We start from the raw sequence: 26255 nt of genomic DNA on the forward strand, positions 1-26255 counted from the left end.
ACATCATAGCCAAGGAGAATGAAAAGAAAGAGAGGTATCGAGACCTTATAAGGGAGTTGCAACGATTGTACCCGGAATATTCTGTTAAACTGATCTTCCTTAAAAGTATCCCTGCGTGTCAACAATATGCTAGAACACTTGCGAGAAAAATGCAGAAGGCGGTTGTCCTTGGGTCGCTCCGTGTTTTTAGGGTGCACGAGGCTTTTGCTGGACCGTCGTATTGATTCCTTCACAGACTGTAACCACCTATCTCACGGTTGTGAGACGTGGTTGTGGCTGAAATTTTACCGCGATTTCGCTGGGAGCGGGTGCAATTTTTCAGATTAGCACCCGCACCCGGCGAAATCCTGCGGTTGTCCTTATGACAAATTTTTAAATTTTATATATATATGTAATAGCAATTATATCCATACTATGTACACCTGGAAAACATAACCTGAAAATCGACGCATGCATGAAATTAAGAATCACTCAAAACATCCAAATCGCCAATTTCTTCAATTTCTTTCAAATGGGGAGCGAGATATAAATAGAAGACCACCGAACTCTTCCGTAGCTTTCAGATCGGCAATCATCGCACAGCAAAACTCCGAAGTCGAATCGTGCATTTTCGGCTTACATACGAACTCACAGTGGTAATCATGCACCTTCTGTTTTGCGGCTCCCAAACGGTAGGTATGGTGGGGGTAATTGTAGGGAAATTTTCCCTAATCTAAATATCCCTAATCTAAATATAGATTAGTTCAGAATCACTACAAAAAAGATTTAGATTAGTTTATTTTCCTCATTGGATGAAGAATAAAAAAGATTGAACACGTCAACAAATTACTCAAAGAATCCATGCAACACGCGATTTCAATTACTATTGCTTTTACTTTCTTTTTTGCATGACATTCCGGTTATTGAACTGATAGTGATAACGCTGTTGCAGCTCAGAAACGGGGGATTCCCAACGCTGCTATACATCACACGACGCACATTATTTCATTTGAGTTAGAATTTTTTTCAATTTATATGATTAATAAATTATCGAGATTGTCAATTAAAATCTATTTTCTGTGTAAGAAAGACTCACCGTATGATTTCCTCAAAGATCAGTATTATTTGACACGAGCGTAATAAAACAAAGGAATTCACAGTTCAAGCAAATATCTTTGGTTCAAGGTTACAAAAGTGCTTGAGTTTGCGTCTTTATTTTTAGATATTACACTTATCTAAATACGTGGCAAGAAATTAAAACCCAGATTCCATAAAAACTAATATTTTATGATTTTAGAACCAACAAAATACAATATTTATTAGATATTAGGCTTATATATTTTAATCAGTCAGTTTCCGACTAATTTTCGCACTCTAAAGCAGTGTTGTCAACTCATATTCAGTGTCCCAAATCTTGGGAATTTTTTAAACTGCGCTTGCGTTGCACCGACAACCCGATTGGTCACTGTTAGCGCACTGATTTTGAATTATATAAAAATTCAGATTTAATATTTATAATTAATAATGACTGAGAAATGTCCAAATCGAATTTTCCTAATTCTAAAATGAGATTTTGGAGAGACACAAAAAATTCGATTTTAATGAAAAAGAGATTATGAATTCTAAGTTCAAAGAAATAAATCATTTTTGTTTGTCCCAATGATTAATCTCGGCTCTGTCGAGTTTTAAACTTAAATTTTTGTTTATTTCCGACATACTATTAAATATTAAAATTAAAGTTGGATTTATTTTAAAATTCTCGAAAACGTTTATTAGGTGAAAGATAAATTTTTTTATTCATTAGTTCAATTATTAATTATATTAATTAATTTAATTTAGATAACCTATGTATTATTTTTCCAGAGTTTTTAAAATCTTCGAAAATTTTTCACTGCGAAACGCGTTGATGCTTTATTATCAAAAATAAATTTAAACATCTATATTAGTAAAAGACTCCTGTTGGTCATTATCAATAACCAGTTTAAAGAAATTTCTATAATTGAAAAAAAATTGTATGTTACTTGGTATACTATTTTCAAAGTTTGAGAATAAATTTGACTGCTTTTTGTTTAATATTTAACTTTCATCAAGTCTGAATTACAATTTCTTGATAAATAAATGTTAAATATTTTAAAGTTTGCTTGTAATAAAATTTTTATATCCATTTTAATTAATATACACAATTTTAAAGCAATAATTAACAACAATAATTGACAAAATAAAATAGATTAAATTAAATAACATATTTTTTATTAATTATAAATACAAAAACGGTATCTGTAAAGATTTCAAATAAGCGCGAACGGTAACCAATCGTACTAATTGTTTATTGTTTTATTTTTAAACAATTAAACAGATTTTTAATCGAGTCCTTAATTAAATTTCTACAATAATAAAGATATTAGGATTATAAGTTCGATTTTTACAGCCCGAATCCGTTGGCAGCATTGCAACTTGAATTTTGATAAGGCATTTCAGATTGGGTGGGGGTTATCCAAGATATCTGAAAGCTGAGGGCTAAACAATAATACAAATTACATGGGACAAAACTTTATGATTTTAATAATATTGAAAAAAATATTTTTTTACGACAATTAAAACAGATGCATTTTTTTATACAAGAATAAATTTTTATTTAAAAAATTCATTTTCAATCGCATAGTTTAATTTTTAACTAAAAAGGGAACATTTTCAAGTAACAAAAAATTAATTTTTAACGTAATTTTGTAAAATTTTCTTCTATAGAAATGTATTTTCAGCTTAAAAAAACAAATTTTTAACAAAAAATGGAAAAATTAAATTTTAAAACAAAAAATTGAATTTTAAACAAAATAATATATTTCTCAACAAAGGGAATGAATTTTAAAAATAAAAAAATGTTATTGTAAATTAATTTTAAATTTTTAAAATGAAAAATAGAAAGCTTACATTTTCAGTTAAGAAAAATTTAATTTTAACCCAAAAAAATAACATTTTCAACAAAACAGTTAGATTTTCAATTAAATAAATTAATTTACAAATAAAATCAGTTGAATTTTCAACTAAAAAAGATCAATTTTTAACTAAAAATTAAATTTACACGATACAAATCATTTTCAACTGAAAAAACGAAGTTTCAACAACAACTTTGATTTAAAACAATTAAATGAATATTTAATCAAAAAGATTAATTTTTAAACAAAAAAATTAATTTTCTACCAGAGAAGTCAATTTTCTAACAAAATACATGAAATTTTAAGCAAATACTTAAATTTTAAATCCCAGAAGACGAATATTCAACCAAACAGTTGAATTTTGAACTGCAAAAAAAAATTTTTTAACAGAAAATGGACTGGTTACATTTTTAGTATAAAAAAAAAAATTATTTTCATCTTAAATGATGAATCCTTAACTGGAATAGTTGAATTCTTTAAAACAAATAATTTTGAACTCTAAAACAATGAATCGTCATCTGAAATAGTTGAGCATTGTTTCAAAAATAGCTCAATTTTCCACCAAAAATAGTATAGTTAAAAAATTAGTTTTCAAAAAGAAAATTTCAACAAAATGGAAATTTTTCAATTATTTTAAAACAAGGAGAATAACATTCCAAACAAAAGAAGAATTTTATATAAAGTTGAATTTTCAACTAAAAAATCTATTTTTTTAACGAAAAATGTAATATTTTAATTTCCAGTTGAAAAAATAATAATTTCGATAAAAAAAGGTATCAGTAAAAAATGAATCTAATAAGGTGTAAACCGAAAAAAATTTGTAAATTGTTACAAAATTTGTTCAAATTGACAAATGAAAATTTTACCTTCTTATACACTCTGAATTAGAGATTCTCTTCTTCCCTGATTGCTTTTGTAATTTTTTCTGGTGTGAAATTTTGCAGAAGTATCTTGAGGAACATGATAATTAATTTTACAACATTTTGAAAATTAAATATTTAATAATAATTTTAAGTATAAACTGAAAAAATTTATAAATTGAATAAGAGTTTTTTGAAATTAACAAATTACAATTTATGGTGTTCTGCATTTGTAAATTAAAAATTTGTCAGCGAGTCATAATAATTTCAGCCTACTACACACTCTGAATTAGACATTCTCTTTTTCTTTACTGACTTTTTTTTCTCATTTTTGTGACCAGCATTAAAAATTCCACCTCGTGCATCTGATTGCGAATTATTTTGAGAATCTTTTGTTATTAACAATTTGTTTAAATCAGTTGACGGCAATTTCGGGTACAATGGGACGTAAAATATTGCAGAAGGATCTTCAGGAACTTGATCATTAATTCCACAGGACTTTTCTTCTTCCTGCTTTTGTATTTCTGCCGATTTATTTCTCTTTTTTTCAAAATCTATTTTTATTTTGAAATCTTCTTCAATACTGAAATCCATCAAGGCTGCAGGAGGTGCAGAAGGCTGAATGGTTCCAGTTCTAATTGGCAAAAAAGTGTCATTTGAAGAAAAATTCGCAATACTTGACGTTTGCTTCTCAATATTCATGCGAGATGAAAATTGATTTGGATTTGTCTTTAGCTTTCCTGATTTGTAAATCTCGTAATTTTTCATAAGATGGTTAGAGTGGAAAGTTTCTTGGTTCGTATAGACCTGTAAAAAGAAATTACTTCTATATTTTATTTATTACTAAGTAAATAATTTTTTTATGTAAAAATGTAACATTTGTTAAGGGTGTCCGCAAAAATTAAGTTTCAAAATTCCTTGATTTTTCCCTGACTATTTTTTCATTTTTTTACCATTTATATTGTAATAACAAAATTCTAGTTTTGTAATATTTTTAATATAGAATTAGTACAAAATTGGCTAACGTGACTCATGTTTTTTTCTTTAATTTAAAAGAATTTATAAAAATTTAAAGGAGTTGGAACTCATCAAAATTGAAGGTCAATTAAAAAAAGTAAATTGAAAGAAATTTGAAAATTTCGAAATACACAATTGAATTGAACAGTAAAGTTTAAAAGAATTTCTTGAAAATTCATTACAACTTTTGAAAATACCCAAAAATCTTTTAAAGCATGTGGAATCACACTGAAATCACTCTAAATGATTAAAATCTATTAAACACACCATAAGATAATTTAAATTGGTTAAAGTTTTTTAATATCCTTTACAATTTTCCGAAGCTCTTAGAAATTAATTGGAATTTTTTTAAATATTCTAAATTTGTTAAGTTCTTAAAATTTTTTTTGAAATTCTTCTTTAAAAATTTGGAATCGCTTGAAATGATTAAAATTGATTGAAAATGTTCTGAGCTATTTTAAATCCTTGAAAATTTATTAAAAAATTTTAAAGCTGTTAAAAATTCATTGGAGTTTTTAAAATACTATAAAATCTTTAAAGTTCTTTGATATCCCTTCAAATTATTTAAATCAATTGGAAATCAATTGGAAAGGAAAATATTTCAAACTTTTTAAAATCTTTTGATACCTTCTAGATTTTTTTTTAATCTTTGAAACTTGCTAAAAATGGTTTAAATAATCCAAAAATTTGAAATTTCTTTCGGAATCACTTCAAGTTATTGAAAGCACAATGAGTACCTTGAAAATATTTAAAATACCCGAAAATGTTCAAAGTTATTTGAAATATTTTCAAATCCATTAGGACTTTTCAAAAAGTCTTTAAAATACCTGGGATTTTTATACAAATAACCTTAAAGTCTTTCAAATTCTTTTAGAACTATTTCGAATTATTGAAATAAACTTAAAATTCCTTAGAATTTTTTTAAATTCCGAAAAATATTTAAAATTCATTGAAATCACTTGAGATTTTTTAAAGCCCTGAAAGCTTTCTTGAATTTTTTGAAAATACCCAAAAATATTTCAAATAATTTGAAACCTTTAGAAATCCCTTTAAATTTTGAAAACGGTTGAAAATTCCTTGAAATTATTAAAAATACCTTAAAATCTTTAAAATTCTTTCGGAATCGCTTAAAATTATTGAAATCGATTGAAAAATTTTTTAAATCTTCAAGATTCTTTTGAAATTACGTCAATTAATTGAAATAAATTTTAAACTCTGTAAAATCTTTTAAAATAGCCTTAAAAATTTCAAATCCTGTGAAATTTAAAAAAAAAACATTAAATTTTTTTTAAAGCTCTTCAAAATTCCCTAGAAATTTTGAAAATACCCTAAAACATTTCTAATCCTTCGGAATTTGTTTATATCTTATAAGACTTTTTAAAGCTTTTCAAAATTTATTCGAATTTTTTCCTTGGATTTTTGAAAAATATTCTAAAATCTTTAGAATTCTTCAAAATTCCTTTACATTATTAAAATTAATCAAAAGTTCCTTGGAATCTTCTAAAATCTCCTAAAATATTTAGTATCCTTTAAAATACTTTAAAATCCCTTGACATTTTTTAAAGCTCTTAAAAATTCTTTAAAACTTTTAAAAATGCCCTGAAATCTTGCAAATTAATTGCTGTCTTTTAGTATCCTTAAAACTCTTAAAAGTTCTTAAATTTTTTTTGAAATTTTAAAAAATATCCTAAAAATTTTTTAATTCTTTACAATCACTTCAGCTTATTGATTGAAGCTCTTAAAAATTCCTTGAAATTTTAAAAAGATACTTTAAAATCTTTAAATTTCTTTGAAATTTCTTAAAATCATTTTAATCAATTGCAAATTCCTTGGAATCTTTCAAATATCGTAAAACATTTTTAATTCTTTTGGGATTACCTCAAATTATTGAAATTAATCTAATTTTTTTTTCAATCTTGCTGGAATTTTCATAAATACCTTAAAATCTTAAAAATTCTCTTGAAATTACCTCAAATTTAGAAATTTTTTGAAAATTCTTTGGAATCGTAAAATTCTTTTGGAATCATTTCAAATTATTGAAATCGCATGAACCTTTCTTGGAAATGTTAAAAATACCCAAAAATGTTTCAAATTATTTGAAATCTTTTCAAATCTATTTAGATTTTTCAAAACTCTTGAAAACTCCTTAGGATTTTTCGAAATGACCTAACATCTTTCAAATTCTTTGGAATTTCTTTGAATTATTGAAATAAATTTAAAATTCCTTAAAATCTTTTTAAATTCCGAAAAACATTTAAGATCCTTGAAAATCTTTTGTAAATACTTGAGATTTTTTAAAGCTCTTACAGCTTTCTTGGAATTTTCGAAAATACCCGAAATATTTAAAATGATTTGAAAACTTTAGAAATCTCTTTAAACTTTGAAAATTCTTGAAAATTCCTTATAGTTTTTAAAATTATCATCAAACCTTAAAAGATATTTTGGAATCGGTTAAAATTATTGAAATCGATAAAAAATTTCTTTCTAATCTTTAAAAATATGCTAAAATCTTTAAAATTCATTAAAATATTATAAGATTCGGAATTTTTAATTAAAATACCTTGTGAGGTTTTTGAAATCCCTTCAAATCATTGAAATTCTTGAAAAATAATTAAATTCCTCGCAATATTTTTTAAAAGCCTTAAGTCTTTAAAATCCTTTGCAATCTTTCGGAATTCCTTAAAACTTTTGAAAACTCTATAAGATTCCATAAAAGTTTTAAAAGTAACCTAAAGTCTTTAAAATCCTGAGTAATACCTTTGAATTATTGAAACCTATTACAAATTCCTTCGGAATTTTGAAAATACCCTAAAATATTTCTAATTTGTCGAAATTTTTTTAAATTCTTTAAAAATTTTCAAAGTTCTTAAAAATTCTCAAAATTTTTTAAAAGTATCCTAAAATCCTAAAAAAAACTTATAGAACCCCTTCAAATTATTAAAATCTTTGAATCTTTAAACAAAGTTTTTAAGCTTTTGAAAATTCCTTACTATTAAAAAATACCCTAATCCAGGGTTCACTTTATAGAAAAAAAAGTAACACTGTTTTTTTTACCTTATTATTTGCAATGCCTGAAGATGAACAAAAGTTGTTTTTTTCCTCACAAGGCTACAACGAATAAAAATAGAATCATTAATCTGGAAATTCATAATAATTATTTTCAAATATATTTTTGGTGATACAGGAAACTTTTACTTATTCCAATGACCGAGAAACGTAAACATTCGAATATTCCAAGTCTTCAAGGCCCCCCATCTCTACCGCGAGTCGTGGGATGATTTTTGATTGGCTACGATTAAACCGGAACCAGAAGTGATAAAAAGCGCACGATTTTCAAAACAAACTTTACAATAAATGTACAATTTAAAAGAATAAAATGAGGATGAACTATAGAGAAAAAAAATCCATTTTGTGTTTCAAGTTACTTTGTTTCGTTCAAAATCCAGGTTCTTTTATAATAATTCTTATTTTTCAGGAAAAAATAATCTAATTGGTTGCAAATTTAACTATTTTGCTAAAAATTCGTTTTTTGAGTTAAAAATTAATTTTTACAATTGAAAATTTTACTGCTCCATTTTTAGTTCAAACGTTATCTTTTTTAGCTAAACATTCTTGTATTTTGTTAAAATTATTGTTGTTTGGTTAAAATGTAATGTTCTTGATAGCATTTTTTTAAAAACTCGCTCTTTGATTAAAAATTAATTTTGATTTTTAACGTAAATTTAATTATTCGATATTTGGTTAAAAAGTGATCTTTTATAGTTGAAAATCCAACTATTTGGATAAAAATTGATGCATTTTGTCCAAGCTTAATTTTTTTGGTAGGAAATTAATGTTTGTAGTTAAAGATTCATTTTCTTGGATGAAAGATTCATAATTTGTGGTTCATTTACATATTTAGTTGAAAATACGTCTTTTGAGTAAAACATTAATTAATCATAATAAATAATGACAATAAATGAATAATAAATTAATGAATTGATCCTTTTTTAGTTGAAGATTCAACTATTTGCTTGAAAATTCATATATTTTATAGAAAATAAATGTTCCTAGTTGAAAAATGATATTTTTTTAAAAAGAAAATTAATCTTCTAAGTCTATTCGATTTTTGGGTTAAAAGTGATCTTTTTTAGTTGAAAGTTTAACTATTTGACTAAAAATTAATATATTGTGTCAAAAGTTAATTTTTTTGTAGAAAATTAATACTCGCTTTTTAAGATTCATCCTTTTGGTTGAAAACTATTCTTTTTTTAGTAGAAAATTAAACTTCTTGTCTGAAAATTCATCTTTTTGGTTAGAATTTCAACTTTTTAGTTATAAATTCAACAATTTGGTTAAAAATTCATTTTTACAATTTTAATTAAAAAGGGTTTCTTTTTTGGTGGAAAATTTATCTTTTTGGTTAAAAATTCATACATTTTGTTCGACATTTGTCTTTTTGGCAAAAAAAAATTTATCTTTTTGGTTAGAAATTCAACCAATTTGTTAAAAATTCTCTTTTTAAAGGAAAATTTAATAATTTTCGTTGAAATTCAATATTTGGTCGAAAATTTAACCTTCTGGCTAATAAATTATCTATTCGGTTAAAAATTCATCTTTTTTTGAAGAATTAGTAGACAAATGTTTTTTAATTTATATTTTTGAGTTAAAAATTCATCTATTTCGATGAAAATTCGTCATTATTGATTGAAAATTAATGTTTCTATTGAAAATTTACTATTTCACCTTTGATTTAAAATATAAAACTTACCTTATTATTAGATGAAAATTCGACTTTCTTGGTAAAAAATTTATCTTTCTGGTTGTAGATTCATAATTCAATAGAAAATTAATTTTCTTAACTAAAAATATAAATATTCCTTTTTTAGTTGAATATTGATCTTTTTGAGTTATAAATTCATGTATTTTGTTGAAAAATCGCCTCTTTTGGTTAAAAAATAATGTTCTTGGTTGAAAACTCACCTATTTGGTTAAAAGCCATTTTTAATTGAAGATTCATCATTTTAATGAAAAGTTCAGTTTTTTCGCTTCAAAAATTATCTTTTGAGTTTAAAAAATTTGTACCAGTTGAATTTATTAATTCTTTTAACTGAAAATTTACCTATTTGATTTTTTGCTTGAAAGATATCTTTTTTAGTTGAAAACAGACAAATTTTCAATAAAATATATGAATTTTCATCTAAAATAGGTAACTTTGAAAAAAATCTAATTGTTAAATAATGAGTTAAAAGAACTCATATTTTCAACCGAAACAAATTTTTAAGCAAATTCGATCAATTTTTAAGCGGAAAACTTAACTTTTAAGTAAAATGATGAATTTTTAACTAAAAATAGTAATTTTCTGTAAAATAGTAAATTTCTGTAAAAGAATAATTTCTAACCGACAATGACGATTTTTCAACAAAATTGTTCAATTTTAAAATGAAAAAATAAATAAAAAAATACAAATTTTCGACGAAAATGATAAATCTTCAAGCAAAAAGATAAATTTTTAACCCAATAGATTATTTATCAACTAAAAAGACAAATTTCCCATCAAAAAGATTAATTTGAAAAAGAATGATAATTTTTGTCTACAAAAAAATGCATTTTCAATCAAATAGTTGAAGTTCTAAACCAAAAGGATACTTATTTATAAAAAAAGATTAAATCTTTAACAAAATGTATCAAATTTCAACCAGAAAGATAAATTTTCAATAAAAAAAAACACATTTTCATTGAAAATTATAAATCTTTTCCCCTAAAACTGTATTTTTAAACAAATAATTCAACTTCTAACAAAAAAAAAGTGAAATTAAAATCAAAGAAAATAATTTTCTAGTGAAAAAGTCTAATAGTGAACAAAATATATTTTCAAACAAAAAAAAAATTTAGCGAAAATTATGAATCTTTTCCTGAAAAAATGAATTTTCAACCAATTAGTTGTACTTCTAACCATAAAGATGAATTCCCAACCAAGAAAATTATTTTTTTATCAAAAAGACAAAATTTTTAAACAAAATAAATAAATTTTTAACGAAAATGATGAATATTTCACCGAACCAAAAGAATTGTTAACTGAAAAGTTTAATATCTAAACAAAAAAAGGAATTTTCAGCCATGGAGATTAATTTTCTACAAATCACATAAATTTTTAACCAAATAGTTGAATTTTCAACAAAAGAGTTGAATTTTTAAAACGTAAATTTTAAATCAAACATGAAATAGTTAAAAATTCAGTTTAAAAAATGTTTTCAAACAAACCAGTGGAATTTGCAACAAAATAAATAAATTTTCAACTAAAGAAATACGTTTTTAACAAAAATGATGAATCTTTCATCCAAGAAAATGTATTTTTAACCACGAACATTAATAGTTTTCTACCAACAAAATTAACTTTTGAAAAGATACATAAATTTCTAACCAAATAGTTTATATTTTTAACGATAAAAGATTAGTTTTCAACCAAATATCGAATAATTAAATTCAAATTTAAAGAAAAACTAATTTTCAATTAAAAAAAGAACAAGTTTTCAACAAAATATTGTAACCAAGAAGATTAATTTTCGACCAAAAAACACTAATTTAAATAAGTTACATGAATGTGCCTGCAGCTAAAAAAGATCAATTTTGAACTAAAAATGGAAACGTTAAATTTCCAATTTGAAAAATTAATTTTCAACCAAAAAAAAACGATCTTTTAACAAAATAATTAAATTTTTAGTCAAAGAAATTAATTATATACCACAAAAATTAATTTTCAACCAACAAGATGATTTTCTCCTAAACAGAGCGAATTTTCATAAAAATGCCTGAATTTTCAACAACAAAAAAAAACTATTAGGCACAAAATGGAATAGTTTATTTTTAATTTTTTCTAAATACTTATATTTTTATATCTTTCATACAGTTTTGATATGTTTATATTTCATGTTATATTCTTCCTCATTTTATTTTTCAAAATTGTAAGTTTATTGTAAAATTTGGTTTGAAAATCGAGCGTTTCAGTTAAGAAAATTAATTTTCTAATAAAATGATAAATCTTCATCCAAAAAGATTAATTTCTTACCCATAAAGTCGACTTTTCAACTAAAAAGTTAAATTTTATATTTTAAGCCAAAGGTGAAATAGTATATTTTCGGTAAACAAAATATTTTGATCGCTAATGACGCAAAAAAAATTCTGCTGAAATGATGAATCTTCAAGCCAAAAATCAATTTTTAACCAAATAGATGATTTATCTACTAAAAATGAATTTTCGACCAAAAAGATTAATTTAAAAGAAAATTATAAATTTTTTTCTACAAAAAAATTAATTTTTTACCAACTGGGTCAATTTTTAACAAAAAAGGTGAAATTACAATCAAAGAGTCGAATCTTAAATAAAATATCTAAATTTTCCACCAAAAATATTAATTTTCCACCAAAAATATTAATTTTCAACGAAAATTATGAATCCAATAAGATTATTTTTTTACCAAAAAGACGAATTTTCAACCAAATAAATAAATTTTCAGTCGCAGAAATAAAATTTTAACGAAAATGATTATTATTCACCAAACCAATTTAATTTTTAACCAAAATAATGATTTTTTAACTAAAAAGTTGAATTTTTAACTAAAAAATGATTACTTTTCAACCAAAAATTGAATATGTTAATTTTTAGTTATGGAAATTAGTTTCAAACAACAAACGGAAAATTTTCAAGAAAATAGTTTCGTTTTTAACAAACAAAATTTTATCCAAAAATTGATTTTTCCACAAAACAGTTGAATTTTTACCTGAAGAAATACATTTTTAATCAAGAATATTAATTTTTGACCAAAAAAGACGCATTTCGAACTAAAATTGTATAAGAATTTAAAAAAAATTGAATCTTTCAAAATGTAAATTTTAAATGAAACATGAAATAGTTGAACAACAATATAACTCAATTTGAAACCAAAGAAATACATTTTTAACCTAAATTATGAATCTTTCACCCAAAAGAATGAATGTTCAAGCACGAACATTATTAATTTTTGACCAACAAAATTAACTTTCGAAAAATACGTCAATTTTTAACCAAATAGTTGATATTTTTAACGATAAAAGATTACTTTTTAACCAAATGTCGAATAATTAAATTGACATTTAAAAAAAATAATTTGCAATCAAGCAAAGAACGAGTTTTCAAAAAAATATTGTGACTAAAAAGAGTTATTTTCTACCAAAAAACAAAGATTTTAAGAAAATACATGAATGTTCAGCTAAAAACATAAATTTTGGACTAAAAGGGGGACCGTTACATTTTCAATTGAAGACATTAATTTTCAACACAAAAAACTAATATTTAACAAAATAATTAAATTTGCGGTCAAAGAAATAAATTATATGCAAAAAAATTTATTTTCAACGACCGAGATTAATTTTCTCCTAAACAGGGCGAATTTTCATTTAAAATATCTGAATTTTCAACCAAAAAAAGTAACTTTTAGAAACAAAACGGAATAGTTTATTTTTAATTTTTTCTAAATATTTATATTTCATACAGTTTTGATATGTTTATATTTCATGTTACATTCTTTTTCATTTTATTCTTCAAAATTGTAAGTTTTCTCGTAAAATTTTGTTCGAAAATCGCGCGCTTTTCATCACTTCTCGTTCCGGTTTAATCGTAGCCAATCAAAACAGTGGGAAGTTGCGACACAACTCGGAGGATCTCTACTTGCAACCAACGAGCGCGTCCTTTTCTGCGGGCCAATTTTAATTGGTCAGCCACTGACGTGGCGGATACCGTACAGGGACAGTGATGGGAGGTGAAGGAGCTTCAGCACTTGGAATATCCGAGTGCGAGAGACTTGGAATAAGTGAGCCTTTAAATAATTGAGAGGTCATTGTATTACGATACCTTAAAATCGGCCTCATCTTTAAATGAACGAGAGTAATTATTTCCCTTTTTAGCCTAAAAAAGAAACCAAAATCAAAAATGTATTCATCTTTAAAATTACTTTTAAAAATAACTTACAGTTTTCGGACAGTTCTTAATATAATGGCCCGTTTCTTTGCAATAATTGCACTTTATTCCTGGACACTTTCCCAGATCGTGTTTTCCCTTACATTTCCAACAAGGTTTATTAAAAGACGCTGCATTTCTTCGCATTTTTCCAAATTCAGCTTCATTTGAAATTATTTTTTCGGCAAAATCCTCTTTTTTTGTCGCTTTTTCAAAAACCTTACACATATGTTTCACATTATCGAGATTCAGTTCCTGTTCGAATATCAGTTTAAGAAGAGCTTCATCTTCTATGGTTTGAATTACCATATCACGTATAATTTTTTCTTTTTCTTTGCCAAAATTGCAAGACTTTACTTTTTCCTAAATAATTAAAAAAATTTTAAACCACAAGATTTTTATGAAAAGAAAAAGAAAGTTAAATATATAACTTACTCTTAAATCAGTAATGAAATCCTCAATGGATTGATTTTTCTTTTTTGATCTAGCGAATTTAAAAAACTCGTGTCTTTCGTACATTTCGATTTTCTGTTTCCCAGCATCTGATTCCATCCTTATAAAAATATAAAAATATTTTTTTTAACTTGCTCATTAACTATTAAGATTTTTTTAAAAAATATTCTTGTTCTTTTTTTTTGTAATTAAAAATTGCGCACTCCTTTGCGATTGTAAAATAAAGTTTTTTCGCTTAGGTATGTCTAGTTTGAAAAATCTATTTAAATAATTAGTTTGTAATACTAATAATTTATAATAACAAGTAATAAATATATTATGTTATAAAATATTTTTAATTTCCAGAGAAATGAGATTCGGGGTTCAAATACAGGAAAAATGGCTGGTATAAAAAAAAGTTTGTTTATTTTCTATTATAATTTCAGAATATTATTTACTAGCACAATTTAGAAAAAATTGCAGAAATTGTTGTAAATATTTAAAGAATATTAATTAGAATCAAAATTATTGTTTCGGGAAATTCACCCATACATTGAAAATTTGAATCAGTCAAAAGTGACTGATTCTAAGTAGATGTTGACTGATTTAAAGAATGCGAACTAGACGACTAAAGAATATGTCAAAAGTTACTTTTCAAATCAGTCAATTTGATCAATTTTCTTCAAAATCCAAAAATTTTTACCAAAAAATTGAATTTTCAATTAAAGAAAATTAATTTTCAATCCAAAAAATTAATTTTCAAGAAACTATTTTAATTGTCAATGAAGCAGATAAGTTTTAAACTAAAACGATGAATTAATAATCAAAAGAATATATTTTAAAAAAGCAGTTGAACTTTCAGCTGAGTAGGTTAATTTAAGAAAAAAAAATTTTCGTACAAGAAGATTAATTTTCTATCAAGAAAGAAGAATTTTTAACAAAATACATAAATTTTAACTAAATTGTTAATTTTTAAGTAAGAAGGATTAATTTGAGACCAAAGAAGAAGCATTTTTCAAAAATACAAAAATTTTCATCAAAGGAGATGAACTTTGATCTAAATTGAGGAATCTTAAACGGGAATAAAATTAATAAATACAATAAATTTTAACCAAAAAGTTGAATTTTGAACTAAAAAAGATCAGTTCTTTGTCAAAAAAAAAAAAATGAATCTTCAATTAAGAACATGAATTTTGAAACACATAGTTAAATTTATAACTATAAAAGATTAATTTTCGAGAAAAAGTGGAATAGTTAAATTTTCAAAAAAGAAATTTAATTTTCAACCCAAAAAAAAGGAATTTAAAAAAAATAGTTAAATTTTAAAGAAAAATTAATTTTTATACAACTATTTCAACTTTTAACCAAGTTGTAAAATTTTGAATGAAAAAGGATGAATTTTCAACATAAAATATAATATTTGATATTTCGCGCAAAAAAATTTCTTATTTTATTTCAAAAATAGTTGAATTTAACCAAAAAAAATGAAAGAGAAAGAAAAGATTAAGGTAAAAATTGGACTTGTAAGATTTATTCATGCCCAATAAAGACGAGTTTTAAACAAAATACATGAACTTTCAACTAGAAAAGATCAGACTTCAGTAAGAAATAAAAAATTTTAATTCGCAGGTGAAAAAAAAAATTTGAACTAAATATAACAGATTTAAACAAAAAATGGAAAAGTTAAATATTTAAGTTTTTAAAAATTAATTTTTAACCATAGAACTGAGTTTTAAACTAAAATGATTAATATTTAACCAAAAAATAAACTTTTAATTAAGCAGTTCAACTGCTTATCAAGCAGTTAAATTTTTATCTTAAAAATTGAATTTTCCAAAGAAAATGTAATGTTTATAGTTAAAAAAGATTATTTTCAATTGAATAACGTTTATATTTTATCCAAAAAAGATTCGAAATTTTAATTGAAAACAGTGAAATCTAAGCGAAAAGGACGAATTTTAGACAAAAAAGTGGATTTTTTAACTAGGAAAAGATCATTTTTTAACAAAATTGTTAAAGTTCAATTTTCAATTAATAAGATTTAATTTTTAACCGGACGAAAACGAATTTTAAATCAAATGGTTAAGTTTTCAAAAAATATATGAATTTTGAACTAAAATAATGAATATTCAATCAAAAAAATACATTTATAATAAATTGGTTCAACTTTCAAACAAGTAGTTCGATTTTTAATAAAAGACGAATTTTGAAAAGAAATTTTTTGTTTAAGAAATAAGGCAAAAGAATTTTGCCTTATTTCGATTTAAATTTCACAGATCTGTAAAAATGAATGCAAAACAAAATGGTTCGATTTTCACCAAAAAGATGAATTTAAAAAAAAGATAAATCTTTGGTTAAAAAATTCTTACATTTATTTAAATAATTAAATTAAACTGACTGAATAAGTAATTTTTAACGATCTGCACGGTAATCTGCGTTGATAAATTGATAAACATATATTAAAATTTTGTTTATTTAAATAATAATAATAATTATTATTATCATTATTATTTACAAACAAATGATTACAATCCAACTTTAACAAAAAATGCCCGCGACTTATTAGGCAGACTTATTAGGCAGTCTTCAGTCTGAGATATTAATTTATTATTAATAATCTGAATTTAATAAATAAATAATAATAATTTGTGAAAAGCTGAAAAACTTACTTTAATATAATTATCACACGGCGTCGAAAATAAAATACAGAAATTCTCCCTTTTCTATTTTTCCATTCGACGATTTTTTAACTAAAAAATATATTTTAACCAATGGAAATCAAATCACAAACACCGGATACTAGTCGGCCTGTCGCGCTTCGAACTACAAACGCCATGACTGCTTTCTTCATGACATTGGAATTTAATTCAGCTTTATTAATTACATATTTAATTATATGCGAGTTAATTATTTTTAACTTTTGACTTTATAATTAAAAAATAAAATAAAAAATTTAATATAGTTAAAAAATCGGGAAAAAGTTTTTCTCATTTATTTTTTAAAACAAGTGGCAATTCATTTTTGCACAGGAAAAGTGCGCGAAGCTTCTCGGCGTTGCTGATAAGCGTGTTTTTCAATTTACATTCCAAAGAGGAATCGCGTTACAAACTCCTTCGGTAACTCTTAACAAGACTTGAAACTTTATTTCAATTTAACGAAATAATTGAGTGTTTTCTTTCGTAATCTATCAATTTTTTTACATTAATTTTAAATATTTTTTATCCAATTAATTAAAATTCGAACTTCAACAAACAAAGCACAAAAATATTCTAACAAAAAGTTAAATTTTCAAATAAAAAAGGTGAATTTCCTATACAAAAATAACGAAGTCTAATCGTCAACTAATAAAATGAATTTTTAACAACAAAAATGAATTTTTATCAAAATATTTAATATTTGATATTTTACGATTACTTTGAAAAAATAATTTTTTGAAGAACAAGAAAAAAGTCTGCCTCCATCTGGATTTTTCCTTCAAAAAAATTATTTGACCGTTAAGTAATTGTTAAAAATAAAATTTTAATTTATTAACATTCGAAACATTCAAAAAAGTTGAAAATCTCGGATTTATTATTGTTGAAAATATTACTGTTTCGAATTTCTTAAAATTGCTTCCTTTATTACATTTAAATTTAAAAATGCAATTTCATTAAATTAAACAATTATACATTGCTGTTAATTGTTTTAAACACCGAGTTAATCATTCGAATTTGAAGTGTAAGCAGATATTAGAATTTCAAAGATTTCCAAATATTTCACAAAATTTCAAAAGATTTTAGAAGATTTATTTGGATTATTTTTATTGCTTATTTTTTAAAGGGATTTAAAAATATTTCAAATATTTTTAAATAGCTTCAGGAAATATATAAAAACAACTAAAGGCTTTTAATGAATTTCAAAGAATTTTTAGGAATTAGAAAGTATTTTAAAAGATTTTTGAGATTTTTGAAGTACCCAAATATATTCCATGAGGTTTGGAAAAGGACTGCAATTTTACGAGATATTTCAAAATTGCTGAAGTTTTAAGTGTTTTTAAATAATTCAAAGGGGTTTCAAAATAATTCTAGAAAAACCAAATCATTTAAAAATTTGTTTAAAGAATTTTTGAAGTATTTCAAGGATTTCAAATGATTTCTAAACATTTGATTGGATTTCAGAGGATTTCAGGGATTGCGAAATATTGTTAAAAAAATTAACTATACTTTAAGCATTTCAAATAATTTCAAAAGGTTAAAAAAATATATGACGCATTTCAAATAATTTCCAAACAATTTAGAAGATTTCGCGGGCTTTCAAAATTGTTCACATGATAATAATGGATTTTAGGAAATTTTGAAAATTTTTTTAAGTATTTGAGATAATTTTCAGGAATTTTATGAGGTTTCGGAGAAATGTATAAGATTTTATTTGCATTCAAAAGACTTTAATGCATTTTGAGAAATGTTGAAAAGTAAGAAAAAACAATATTAAAAAATTAATTTTTATAACAAAAATTTCCAAATTTGAGAAATATAATATCTAAATAATTTAAAAATCTATTAATTTGCTTTCTCAAATTCAGATAAACTTTACCTCAATCCAAATGAATTTTTCTTAATTGGAGTTTATTTTGGGATTTAAGTTTATTTCTCATCATATCGTTTTTCTAATTGAATTGATAGATTTTCGGTATTATGAAAATGAATTTCTGAAAATGATTCCTGAAAAATCCCAAAAAGTAAAATTTCCGATGCTGCAAAAATCCATCAAAAATTTCAAAATATGGCTTTTTATTTATAAATTTTATTACTTGGTTGAAAATTTAACAATTTTCTGATAAAGACATCCCTTTTGGATGAAAATTCAACTCTTTTTTTGAAAATTTGTCAATTTGGTTAAAAAATGCACCTTTTTTATTACCATTTCCATTTTTCTTGACAAAAATGCAACTGTTTTTTTTCAAAATTTAACACTCTTGTTAAAAAGCCATACTTTTTGGTTAAAAGTTCGATTAAGCAGAAAATTAACTAATTGTTTACAATTCTTATTTTTGTTTTTAAAAGTGAACTGGAATCATCTTTGGAAGAAAATCTAACTTTTTCTTTGAATTTTTTTTTTTTAATCATCTGTTTTAAAAGAAATTTTATCTTTCTAAGCAAAAAATGCAATTACTCAGTTAAAAATTTAATTATTTCGTGGAAAATTTACTTTTGGTTTGAATTTAATATATTGTGTTAAAGAGAGAACTGCAAGATTTTCTAGGTGAAAATTCGACTATTTTTATCTTTTTCTAATCAAAAATTCATTTGTTTTCAGAAAAATTTCATCTTTCTTGGATAAAAATGAAATTGTTTGTTTAAAAATTATACTATTTTGTTAAAAAGTCATACTTTTTGGTTCGAAATTCTACTGTTTTGTTGAAAATTAATAGTTTGGTGTTGAAAAATGAATTGAAATATTTTCTGGATGAAAGTTAAGTTGAAAAAAATTTCGTTTTTTATTAAAAATCGTCTTTCTTGGAAAAAATACAACTATTTGTTAGAGAATTAAACTATTTTGTTAAAAATTTATTCTTTTTGATTGAACCCGTTTTTTTATTGAAAATTCAAGTTTTTTCGTAGTATCTTATTTTTTGTTGAAAAATTCATATTTTTATACTAAAAAGTCAAGTGCAATCTTCGTTGGAAAAAATTCTACTATTTTGTTTGAAAATTTGTTTATTTTTTCTATAAAAATACATCTGTTTTAAGAGAAAGTTTTTCGTAGAAACTTATTTCTTATTTATAAATTCATATTTTTATCGTGAAAAGTCAACTGAAATATTTTATAACAGAGAATTTAAGTTTTTTTGAAAATTTATCTTTTTGATTTAAAAATTCATATGTTTGTGGCAAATCTTATTTTTCTGATGAAAATTCCAATTTTTGGTTTAAAATTTTAATTCTTTGCTTGAGTATTTAAATATATTGTTTGCAAGATTTGGTTGAATCGTTTTATTAAGAGATCATTTTTTGTATTTTAAGATTGATATTTTTAGTTGAACATTCATCTCTATCGTTGTAAGTTAAATTATTGTGTTATAAATAATTATTTTTAAATTGAAAATTCAACTACTTGGGTGTAAGTTAAACTACATTGTTGAACTTTTTTTTATTTATTTAGGCTTAAAACTAATTTTTGAATTAACTTCCATTTTTTTAAGATTAATAATTGTTAGCTGAAAATTCTCTTTTTTTCATAAAATTTTTTTTTAATTTCTTTTTTGTTGAGTTGAAGTTTCATTTTTTGTTTGAAAATTTAATATTTCCAGAGACGTTCGTCTTTTGGTTTGAAGGTTCAACAATTTAGATAAAAATTTATTTATTTCTAGAGTGAAAAATCTTTACTTGTTTAAAATTCAAATATTTTGTGAAAAAGTGATCTTTTATGGTAAAAAAGACATTTTTTTTACAATAAATTATTAAATTCGAAAATTTTAAATTTTTCTCTGAAATACTGTCTTATTCCGTTCATAAAAGACTCTTTGTTAAAAGTATTGCAAGATTAAAATGCTAGTATTTGAGTATTAGTCATCAAGGAAAATAAAAAGTTAGTCAAGGAAAAATCATGGAATTTTGAAAATGGGATTTTCCTGGGCTTTTTATACTGAAGGAAAGAGTTTCAATTCATTAGATATCAAAAATTCCCGAAACATAAAAAGAGCCTTAACTTTTTTTTTAACGTTAAAGTTAAATTTTTGGCAATCTATATTTTCTCTCTAAAAAAATTAATTTCTCATTGGGGAAACCTCCCCACAATGGATAGTGCAATATGAATTGGTAATTATTAATTAAAAATACGAATGCTCCTGAACTAATCAATTAATTTTAATTAATAGTTGAGATACTACAATTGTTAGTAATTAGAAATGAAAGTTAACTATTTTTCTTTTATTTGTGCCTTTAATCAATGAGTATTCATTGTAGTTTTAATTATCCGCTCTATAGAGGTTACCCCCACTCAAACTAAAATTTAAGTAATAGATGTTTTTTTTAAATTTCTATCGCAATATAATTTATTGCGGTTTTGACATCAGGGACAATTTATGTTGAATTAATCCGCTTATCCCCTATGTCAATTAGTGGATTTAGTAACGATTTTAGAATTATAAACGGTAAAACTAGGATGAAAAACGTATATCCATAAATAAATTTTGTTTTCATAAAGCTGATCCGTTGAAATATTGGGTTTGCTTATAACGAAGAAGTTGATTGATGAGTCCCCTCGATGCCAGCCTAATCTTTTCAAATACGAGAGGTCCTCAGCGCCCACATAAGAGGGCCGTCCCTAATTTGGTTTTCCAAGCGCATCAGGTCTCGAAAAAAGTACCAAAACCGGTTCTATTACATACTTTTAAAGTCAGGTCACTCAATAATTTAAACACTAAAAAAAACAAAATAAAAAAATAGGAGTTTGCATCAATTAAAACACTATTGTATTTTTATTTAGGATAACAATTAATTTAAAATATCAATTTATGTAAAACAAATAAAGTGAAACCCTTCAATAGCCCTCCCTTCTATAGCCCTTCCGAGAATTGACGCCGTGCCGTAGGTAGGTGTAACAGGAGGTGCACGGGGTGCGCAGGATCTGCTGTTGTCACTCTGGTGAGCACTCAGGTGTGAATAAACAAAATCAGAGCGGGCTATAATAAGTTAGTTTCGACCCACCGTTAGCCCCCAAATCGACGCTATAGAAGAGTTTCACTGTAATTTAATACAGGGATTATTTGTAACGAAATTTCAGTAGAAACAGCAGCATTTTCTCAGGAATGTGGACACTACCTTATAATTTAAAATTGAAATTCAAAATTTATAGTAATATTAAAAACTGAATAATTTTAGATGAAAGTTTTTATATGAGACAATTCCAGTCGCTAAATCTTGTACAAAATAAAATTAAAAGTCTCCACAGGTTTATAGTTAAACTATTTAAAATAAAAAACGTTTTCATTTTTATAATTTTTTAATTTAAGCATTAGAAACTGTCTGCTTTAAAAATTAAATAGTTATAATTCATTTTCAGTTGAAATCCTTAATAGTTCAAGAATAAAAATGGAAACGTTCAAAATTAATTAATTTTAGATAAAACTGTACAAATGATACAATTGCAACCACTCATCTTGTAGAATTTAAAATTCAAAGTCTTCATAGTAAACCAATTTTCAGAGCTTTTTCACCTTATCGAATTTTGATTGCCCTCAGTAAAAAATTGTTCAATTTGAATCTTTTAATTTTGAATATAATCAATTTTAAAATATTAATTTCTTCTATATTAAGATCTCGGAATAAAAAAAAAACCTACATAGAGTTTCAACAGAAAATATGAATTAAACAAAAAATGGTACACTTAATTTTGCAAATAAAGAGATAAATTTTTAACTAAAGTGATGAACTATTAACAAATAAATAAGTTTTTTTTACAACAGAATTAAACTTTTTACCAACTAGTGAAAGTTTTAACTTAAAAGATTAATTTTCTTTTCAAAATAGTCGGTTCTTCAATAAAACACTTGAATTTTCAAGTAAAAAAGATAAATTTTTAACCAAATATCTGAATTTTTAAGCGAAATATATAAAAATACAAACTTTTTCAACTAAATAGATGAATTTTCAATAAGAAAGATAAATTTTTTAACCAAAAGTTGAACTTTCAACAACAACAAAAAGTTAACTTACAACGAAAAATAAAATTATTCAATTTTCGGTTAAAAAATTAAGGATTAACACAAAACAAAAATAATTTTTGATAAAATAGTTAAATTTTAACTCAAACAGATGAATTTTTAACTACAAAGAATAATTTTCTACCAAAAAAATTCGTTTCTTTAACAAAACCAATGAAATTTGAAGTAAAAAATAAATAAATTTTTAATAAAACAGTTGAATCTTTAACTACAATATATAAATTTTAAACCAAAAATGGAATAGTTAAATTTTTAGTTAACAAACTATTTCGAAGAAGATAAATAAAATTTTAATTAAGAAAATTAGTTTGTAGTAAAGGAATAAAGTTCAAAATTCAACTAAATAAATGAATTTTCAAACAAATATTTGTCTTTTAAACTAAAATAGATAAATTTCCAACTAAATATTATAATTTTCTACTAAAAAAAATTATTTCTTGAAAACTGGAAGTTAAATTTCAGTGAAAGAAAGAAATTTTCAATTAAGATCATGAATTTTCAACCAAAAATATAACTTTTTAACAAAGTAATTCAACTTCAAGGGAAAAAAAATTCTCAATGAAAAATGTATATGTTGATATTTCAAGCAAGAAGGTTAATTTTTTACCAGAAAATGACAAATTTTCTGCAAAATACACGAGTTTTTAACTAAAAAAGATGTATTTTCAACAAAAAATGGAATAGTTAAATTTTTAATTTGATAACAACATTTAAAAAAAAAACAAAAAAAGAACAAATGATTTCTCAACAAAAAATGTAATATTTGATGTTTCAACCAAAAAAAATGGTAACATTCAGTCAGAAATAGTTGGACTTTCTGGAAAATAGCGAATTTCATGCGAAACAATTGAATTTTCAAACAGCAAATGTCAATTTTCAACAAAAAATTTAATTCTCAATAAATTAGTGAAATTTTCGATCGAAATAGTGAAATTTTCCGTTAATGAAATTCATTTTCTAGAAGAAAAAAAATTCAACTTTGAAATTAATGTTTTTGTTCCTAAAATTTTAGTTTGTATTTTTAATATGATTCCTGCCGTATTAAAGAATTTTTCTTAAGCCAATGCATAACATTTGAATATCGAAAATGAAAGAACTGGTTGCAAAAGCAATAATGTTGATGCACCCAAAAAAAAAAAGGGATTTGTAGCCTATTGAGACATTAATTCAGTCGTTAAGACCTCCCCCTCTCATTCTTTCCCTTTCCTAATACCTCTCCTCACATTTCAAACTTCACTTCTTCTACATAGCACAAGTTTTTCTCATTTACTTTCTCTTCTCTTCCCCTACCAACTCCTCATTTCCCCTTCATCCCCTACTCACACATTTCCCCTATTTCCAATTTCCTCATTTCCTGTCACTGCCCTTCACAATAATTTCCCCTACTTCCATTCCTCTCATTCCCCTTCCTCGTTTTCCCTTATTTCCAATAATTCCCCTTCAAGCCTTTTCCTTCACTCCCCTTTCTTGGAAAAAAGTACGATTGAAGGACGGGCGTAGCGCATGAATACTCCCCGAATTCTTTTTTTCCTTAAATCATTCGACCGATTGTTCTAATTTTAATTTTTCTTAATTACTATTTGCCATTTGTCAGTTTTCACTTCATAATCTTCGCATTTCGATCGCTTTCGAAGCGAACAATAGAATAGTGGTTGCCGTCATGGGCGACAATGTACTGAGAAATGGTGGTTGTGGTCATGGGCGGCAATGTACTGAAAAATGGTGATCGTGTTTATTGGCGGCAGTGCCCTCAAAAATTGTGGTTGTGGTAATGGGCGGCAAGATACTGAAAAATTGTGGTTGTGGTCATGGACGGCAATGTACTGAAAAATGGTGATTGTGATCATGGGCGACAGTGTCCTCAAAAACTGTGGTTGTGGTAATGGGTGTCAGGGTACTGAAAAATGGTGATTGTGATCATGGGCGCCAGTGCCCTCAAAAATTGTGGTTGTGGTAATGGGCGGCAAGATACTGAAAAATTGTGGTTGTGGTCATGGGCGGCAATGTACTGAAAAATGGTGATTGTGATCATGGGCGAAAGTTCCCTCAAAAATTGTGGTTGTGGTAATGGGCGGCAAGGTACTGAAAAATGGTGGCTTGTGTTCATGGGAGATAGTGCACTGCAAAATGGTGGTTGTGGTCATGGGCGGCAATGTACTAAAAACTGGTGATTGTGATCATGGGTGGCAGTGCACTGAAAAATTGTGATTGTGTTCATGGGCGAAAGTTCCCTCGAAAATTGTGGTTGTGGTAATGGGCGTCAGGGTACTGAAAAATGGTGGTTGTGTTCATGGGCGACAGTGCACTGCAAAATGGTGGTTGTGGTCATGGGCGGCAATGTACTAAAAAATGGTGATTGTGATCATGGGTGGCAGTGCACTGAAAAATGGTGATTGTGATCATGGGCGACAGTGCCGTAAAAAATTGTGGCTGTGGTAATAGGCGTCAGGGCACTGAAAAATTGTGGTTGTGGTAATGGGCGTCAGGGTACTGGAAAATTGTGGTTGTTGTCATGGGCGGCAGTGCACTGAAAAATGGTTGTTGAGGTCATGGGTCGCAATGCACTGAAATTTTTTTTTATTGTAACGATGTAACAAACCTATTTTTTAGATAAATAATTGTCTCACGCGTGAAAAGTATTCAAAATCAGCACGAAAAGAAGAAACTGAAAAAAGTTTTAAAGCCGTGAGTAAAGGCAACGACCCAGAAGCGAGGTTGATGAACGAAATATCTTTGAAATTAAATAGTGACAAGATACTGCGATTATCTGCCTCGTAAAGTCGTAAATGAACTTCTAAAAAAGGTACATCAGGACCGCAATCAAGTGACTAACAGTAGCTGCGTAAATCAACCATTAATCTACGTATGTATCTAGGTTATATAATATGCTCAATGAATAAAATGGGTTTATATTAACTTCAGTTCTTATTTTACTATTTATATTTTCAGTAAAAATATAGAATATATATTTTATTTAAAAATTAATGAAAAGAAAAAGTTGTTTAATTCCTTAAAATGTTTAGTTCAAGCAACTGAAAATTACTAAATTGTAACAGAATTAGTCAGAGTAATTAGTTTTTTTTGACTAATTTTTCATCTTTCTTGGTCATTAATATTCAAATACCAGCATTTTAATCTTGTTATACTTTGAACACAGAAAAATTTTAACATAATAGTTGAATGTTTAACCTAAACCTAAAAATTACGTAGACAACAAAAAATTTTGTTAAATAAAGATGCGAATTTTCAACAAACAGAGATTTTTCACTTAAGAAATAAATAAAAGTTCATTTTTGTTAAACATTTAACTTAAAATACAAATTTTGAAACAAAAATATGCCTTCAGCAAAAAATTC

General features: G+C 25.1%; 3 protein-coding genes across 4 annotated transcripts in view; 1 reads left to right on the forward strand and 2 right to left on the reverse strand.

The window, feature by feature from the left end:
• The window catches only part of LOC117180342, a 33496-nt gene extending 32143 nt beyond the window's left edge, over window positions 1–1353 (reverse strand). For both annotated transcript variants that reach the window (XM_033372784.1, XM_033372783.1), the window contains exon 1: window positions 1076–1353. The gene's annotated coding sequence lies outside the window, so the exon portion shown is untranslated. The remainder of the gene's footprint in view (window positions 1–1075) is intronic.
• LOC117180699 (ankyrin repeat domain-containing protein 6) overlaps window positions 1–26255 on the forward strand; it is a 451003-nt gene that overhangs the window by 377400 nt on the left and 47348 nt on the right. The window lies entirely within an intron of this gene.
• On the reverse strand, window positions 4015–16963 carry LOC117180343. Its single transcript, XM_033372785.1, has 6 exons — window positions 16865–16963; window positions 14199–14316; window positions 13776–14126; window positions 13659–13712; window positions 7844–7897; window positions 4015–4579 (listed from the first exon to the last, which is right to left on the reverse strand). Exons 2-6 carry the CDS (start codon window positions 14313–14315, stop codon window positions 4040–4042), a joined length of 1116 nt encoding a protein of 371 aa, XP_033228676.1. The 5' UTR covers window position 14316; window positions 16865–16963; the 3' UTR covers window positions 4015–4039.

This window comes from Belonocnema kinseyi, chromosome 9 (assembly GCF_010883055.1).
Source record: "Belonocnema kinseyi isolate 2016_QV_RU_SX_M_011 chromosome 9, B_treatae_v1, whole genome shotgun sequence".
Lineage (NCBI taxonomy): Eukaryota > Metazoa > Arthropoda > Insecta > Hymenoptera > Cynipidae > Belonocnema > Belonocnema kinseyi.

Bases quoted from the DNA above. Each gene is read 5' to 3' on its own strand.
- LOC117180343 (XM_033372785.1), bottom strand. From the start codon at position 14,315: ATGGAATCAGATGCTGGGAAACAGAAAATCGAAATGTACGAAAGACAC. The intron at 14,127-14,198 runs GTAAGTTATATA...TTAATTATTTAG, and splicing joins ATTTCATTACTGATTTAAGA to GAAAAAGTAAAGTCTTGCAA. The intron at 4,580-7,843 runs GTAAAAAAAACA...TTCTTTTTACAG, and splicing joins CAGGCATTGCAAATAATAAG to GTCTATACGAACCAAGAAAC.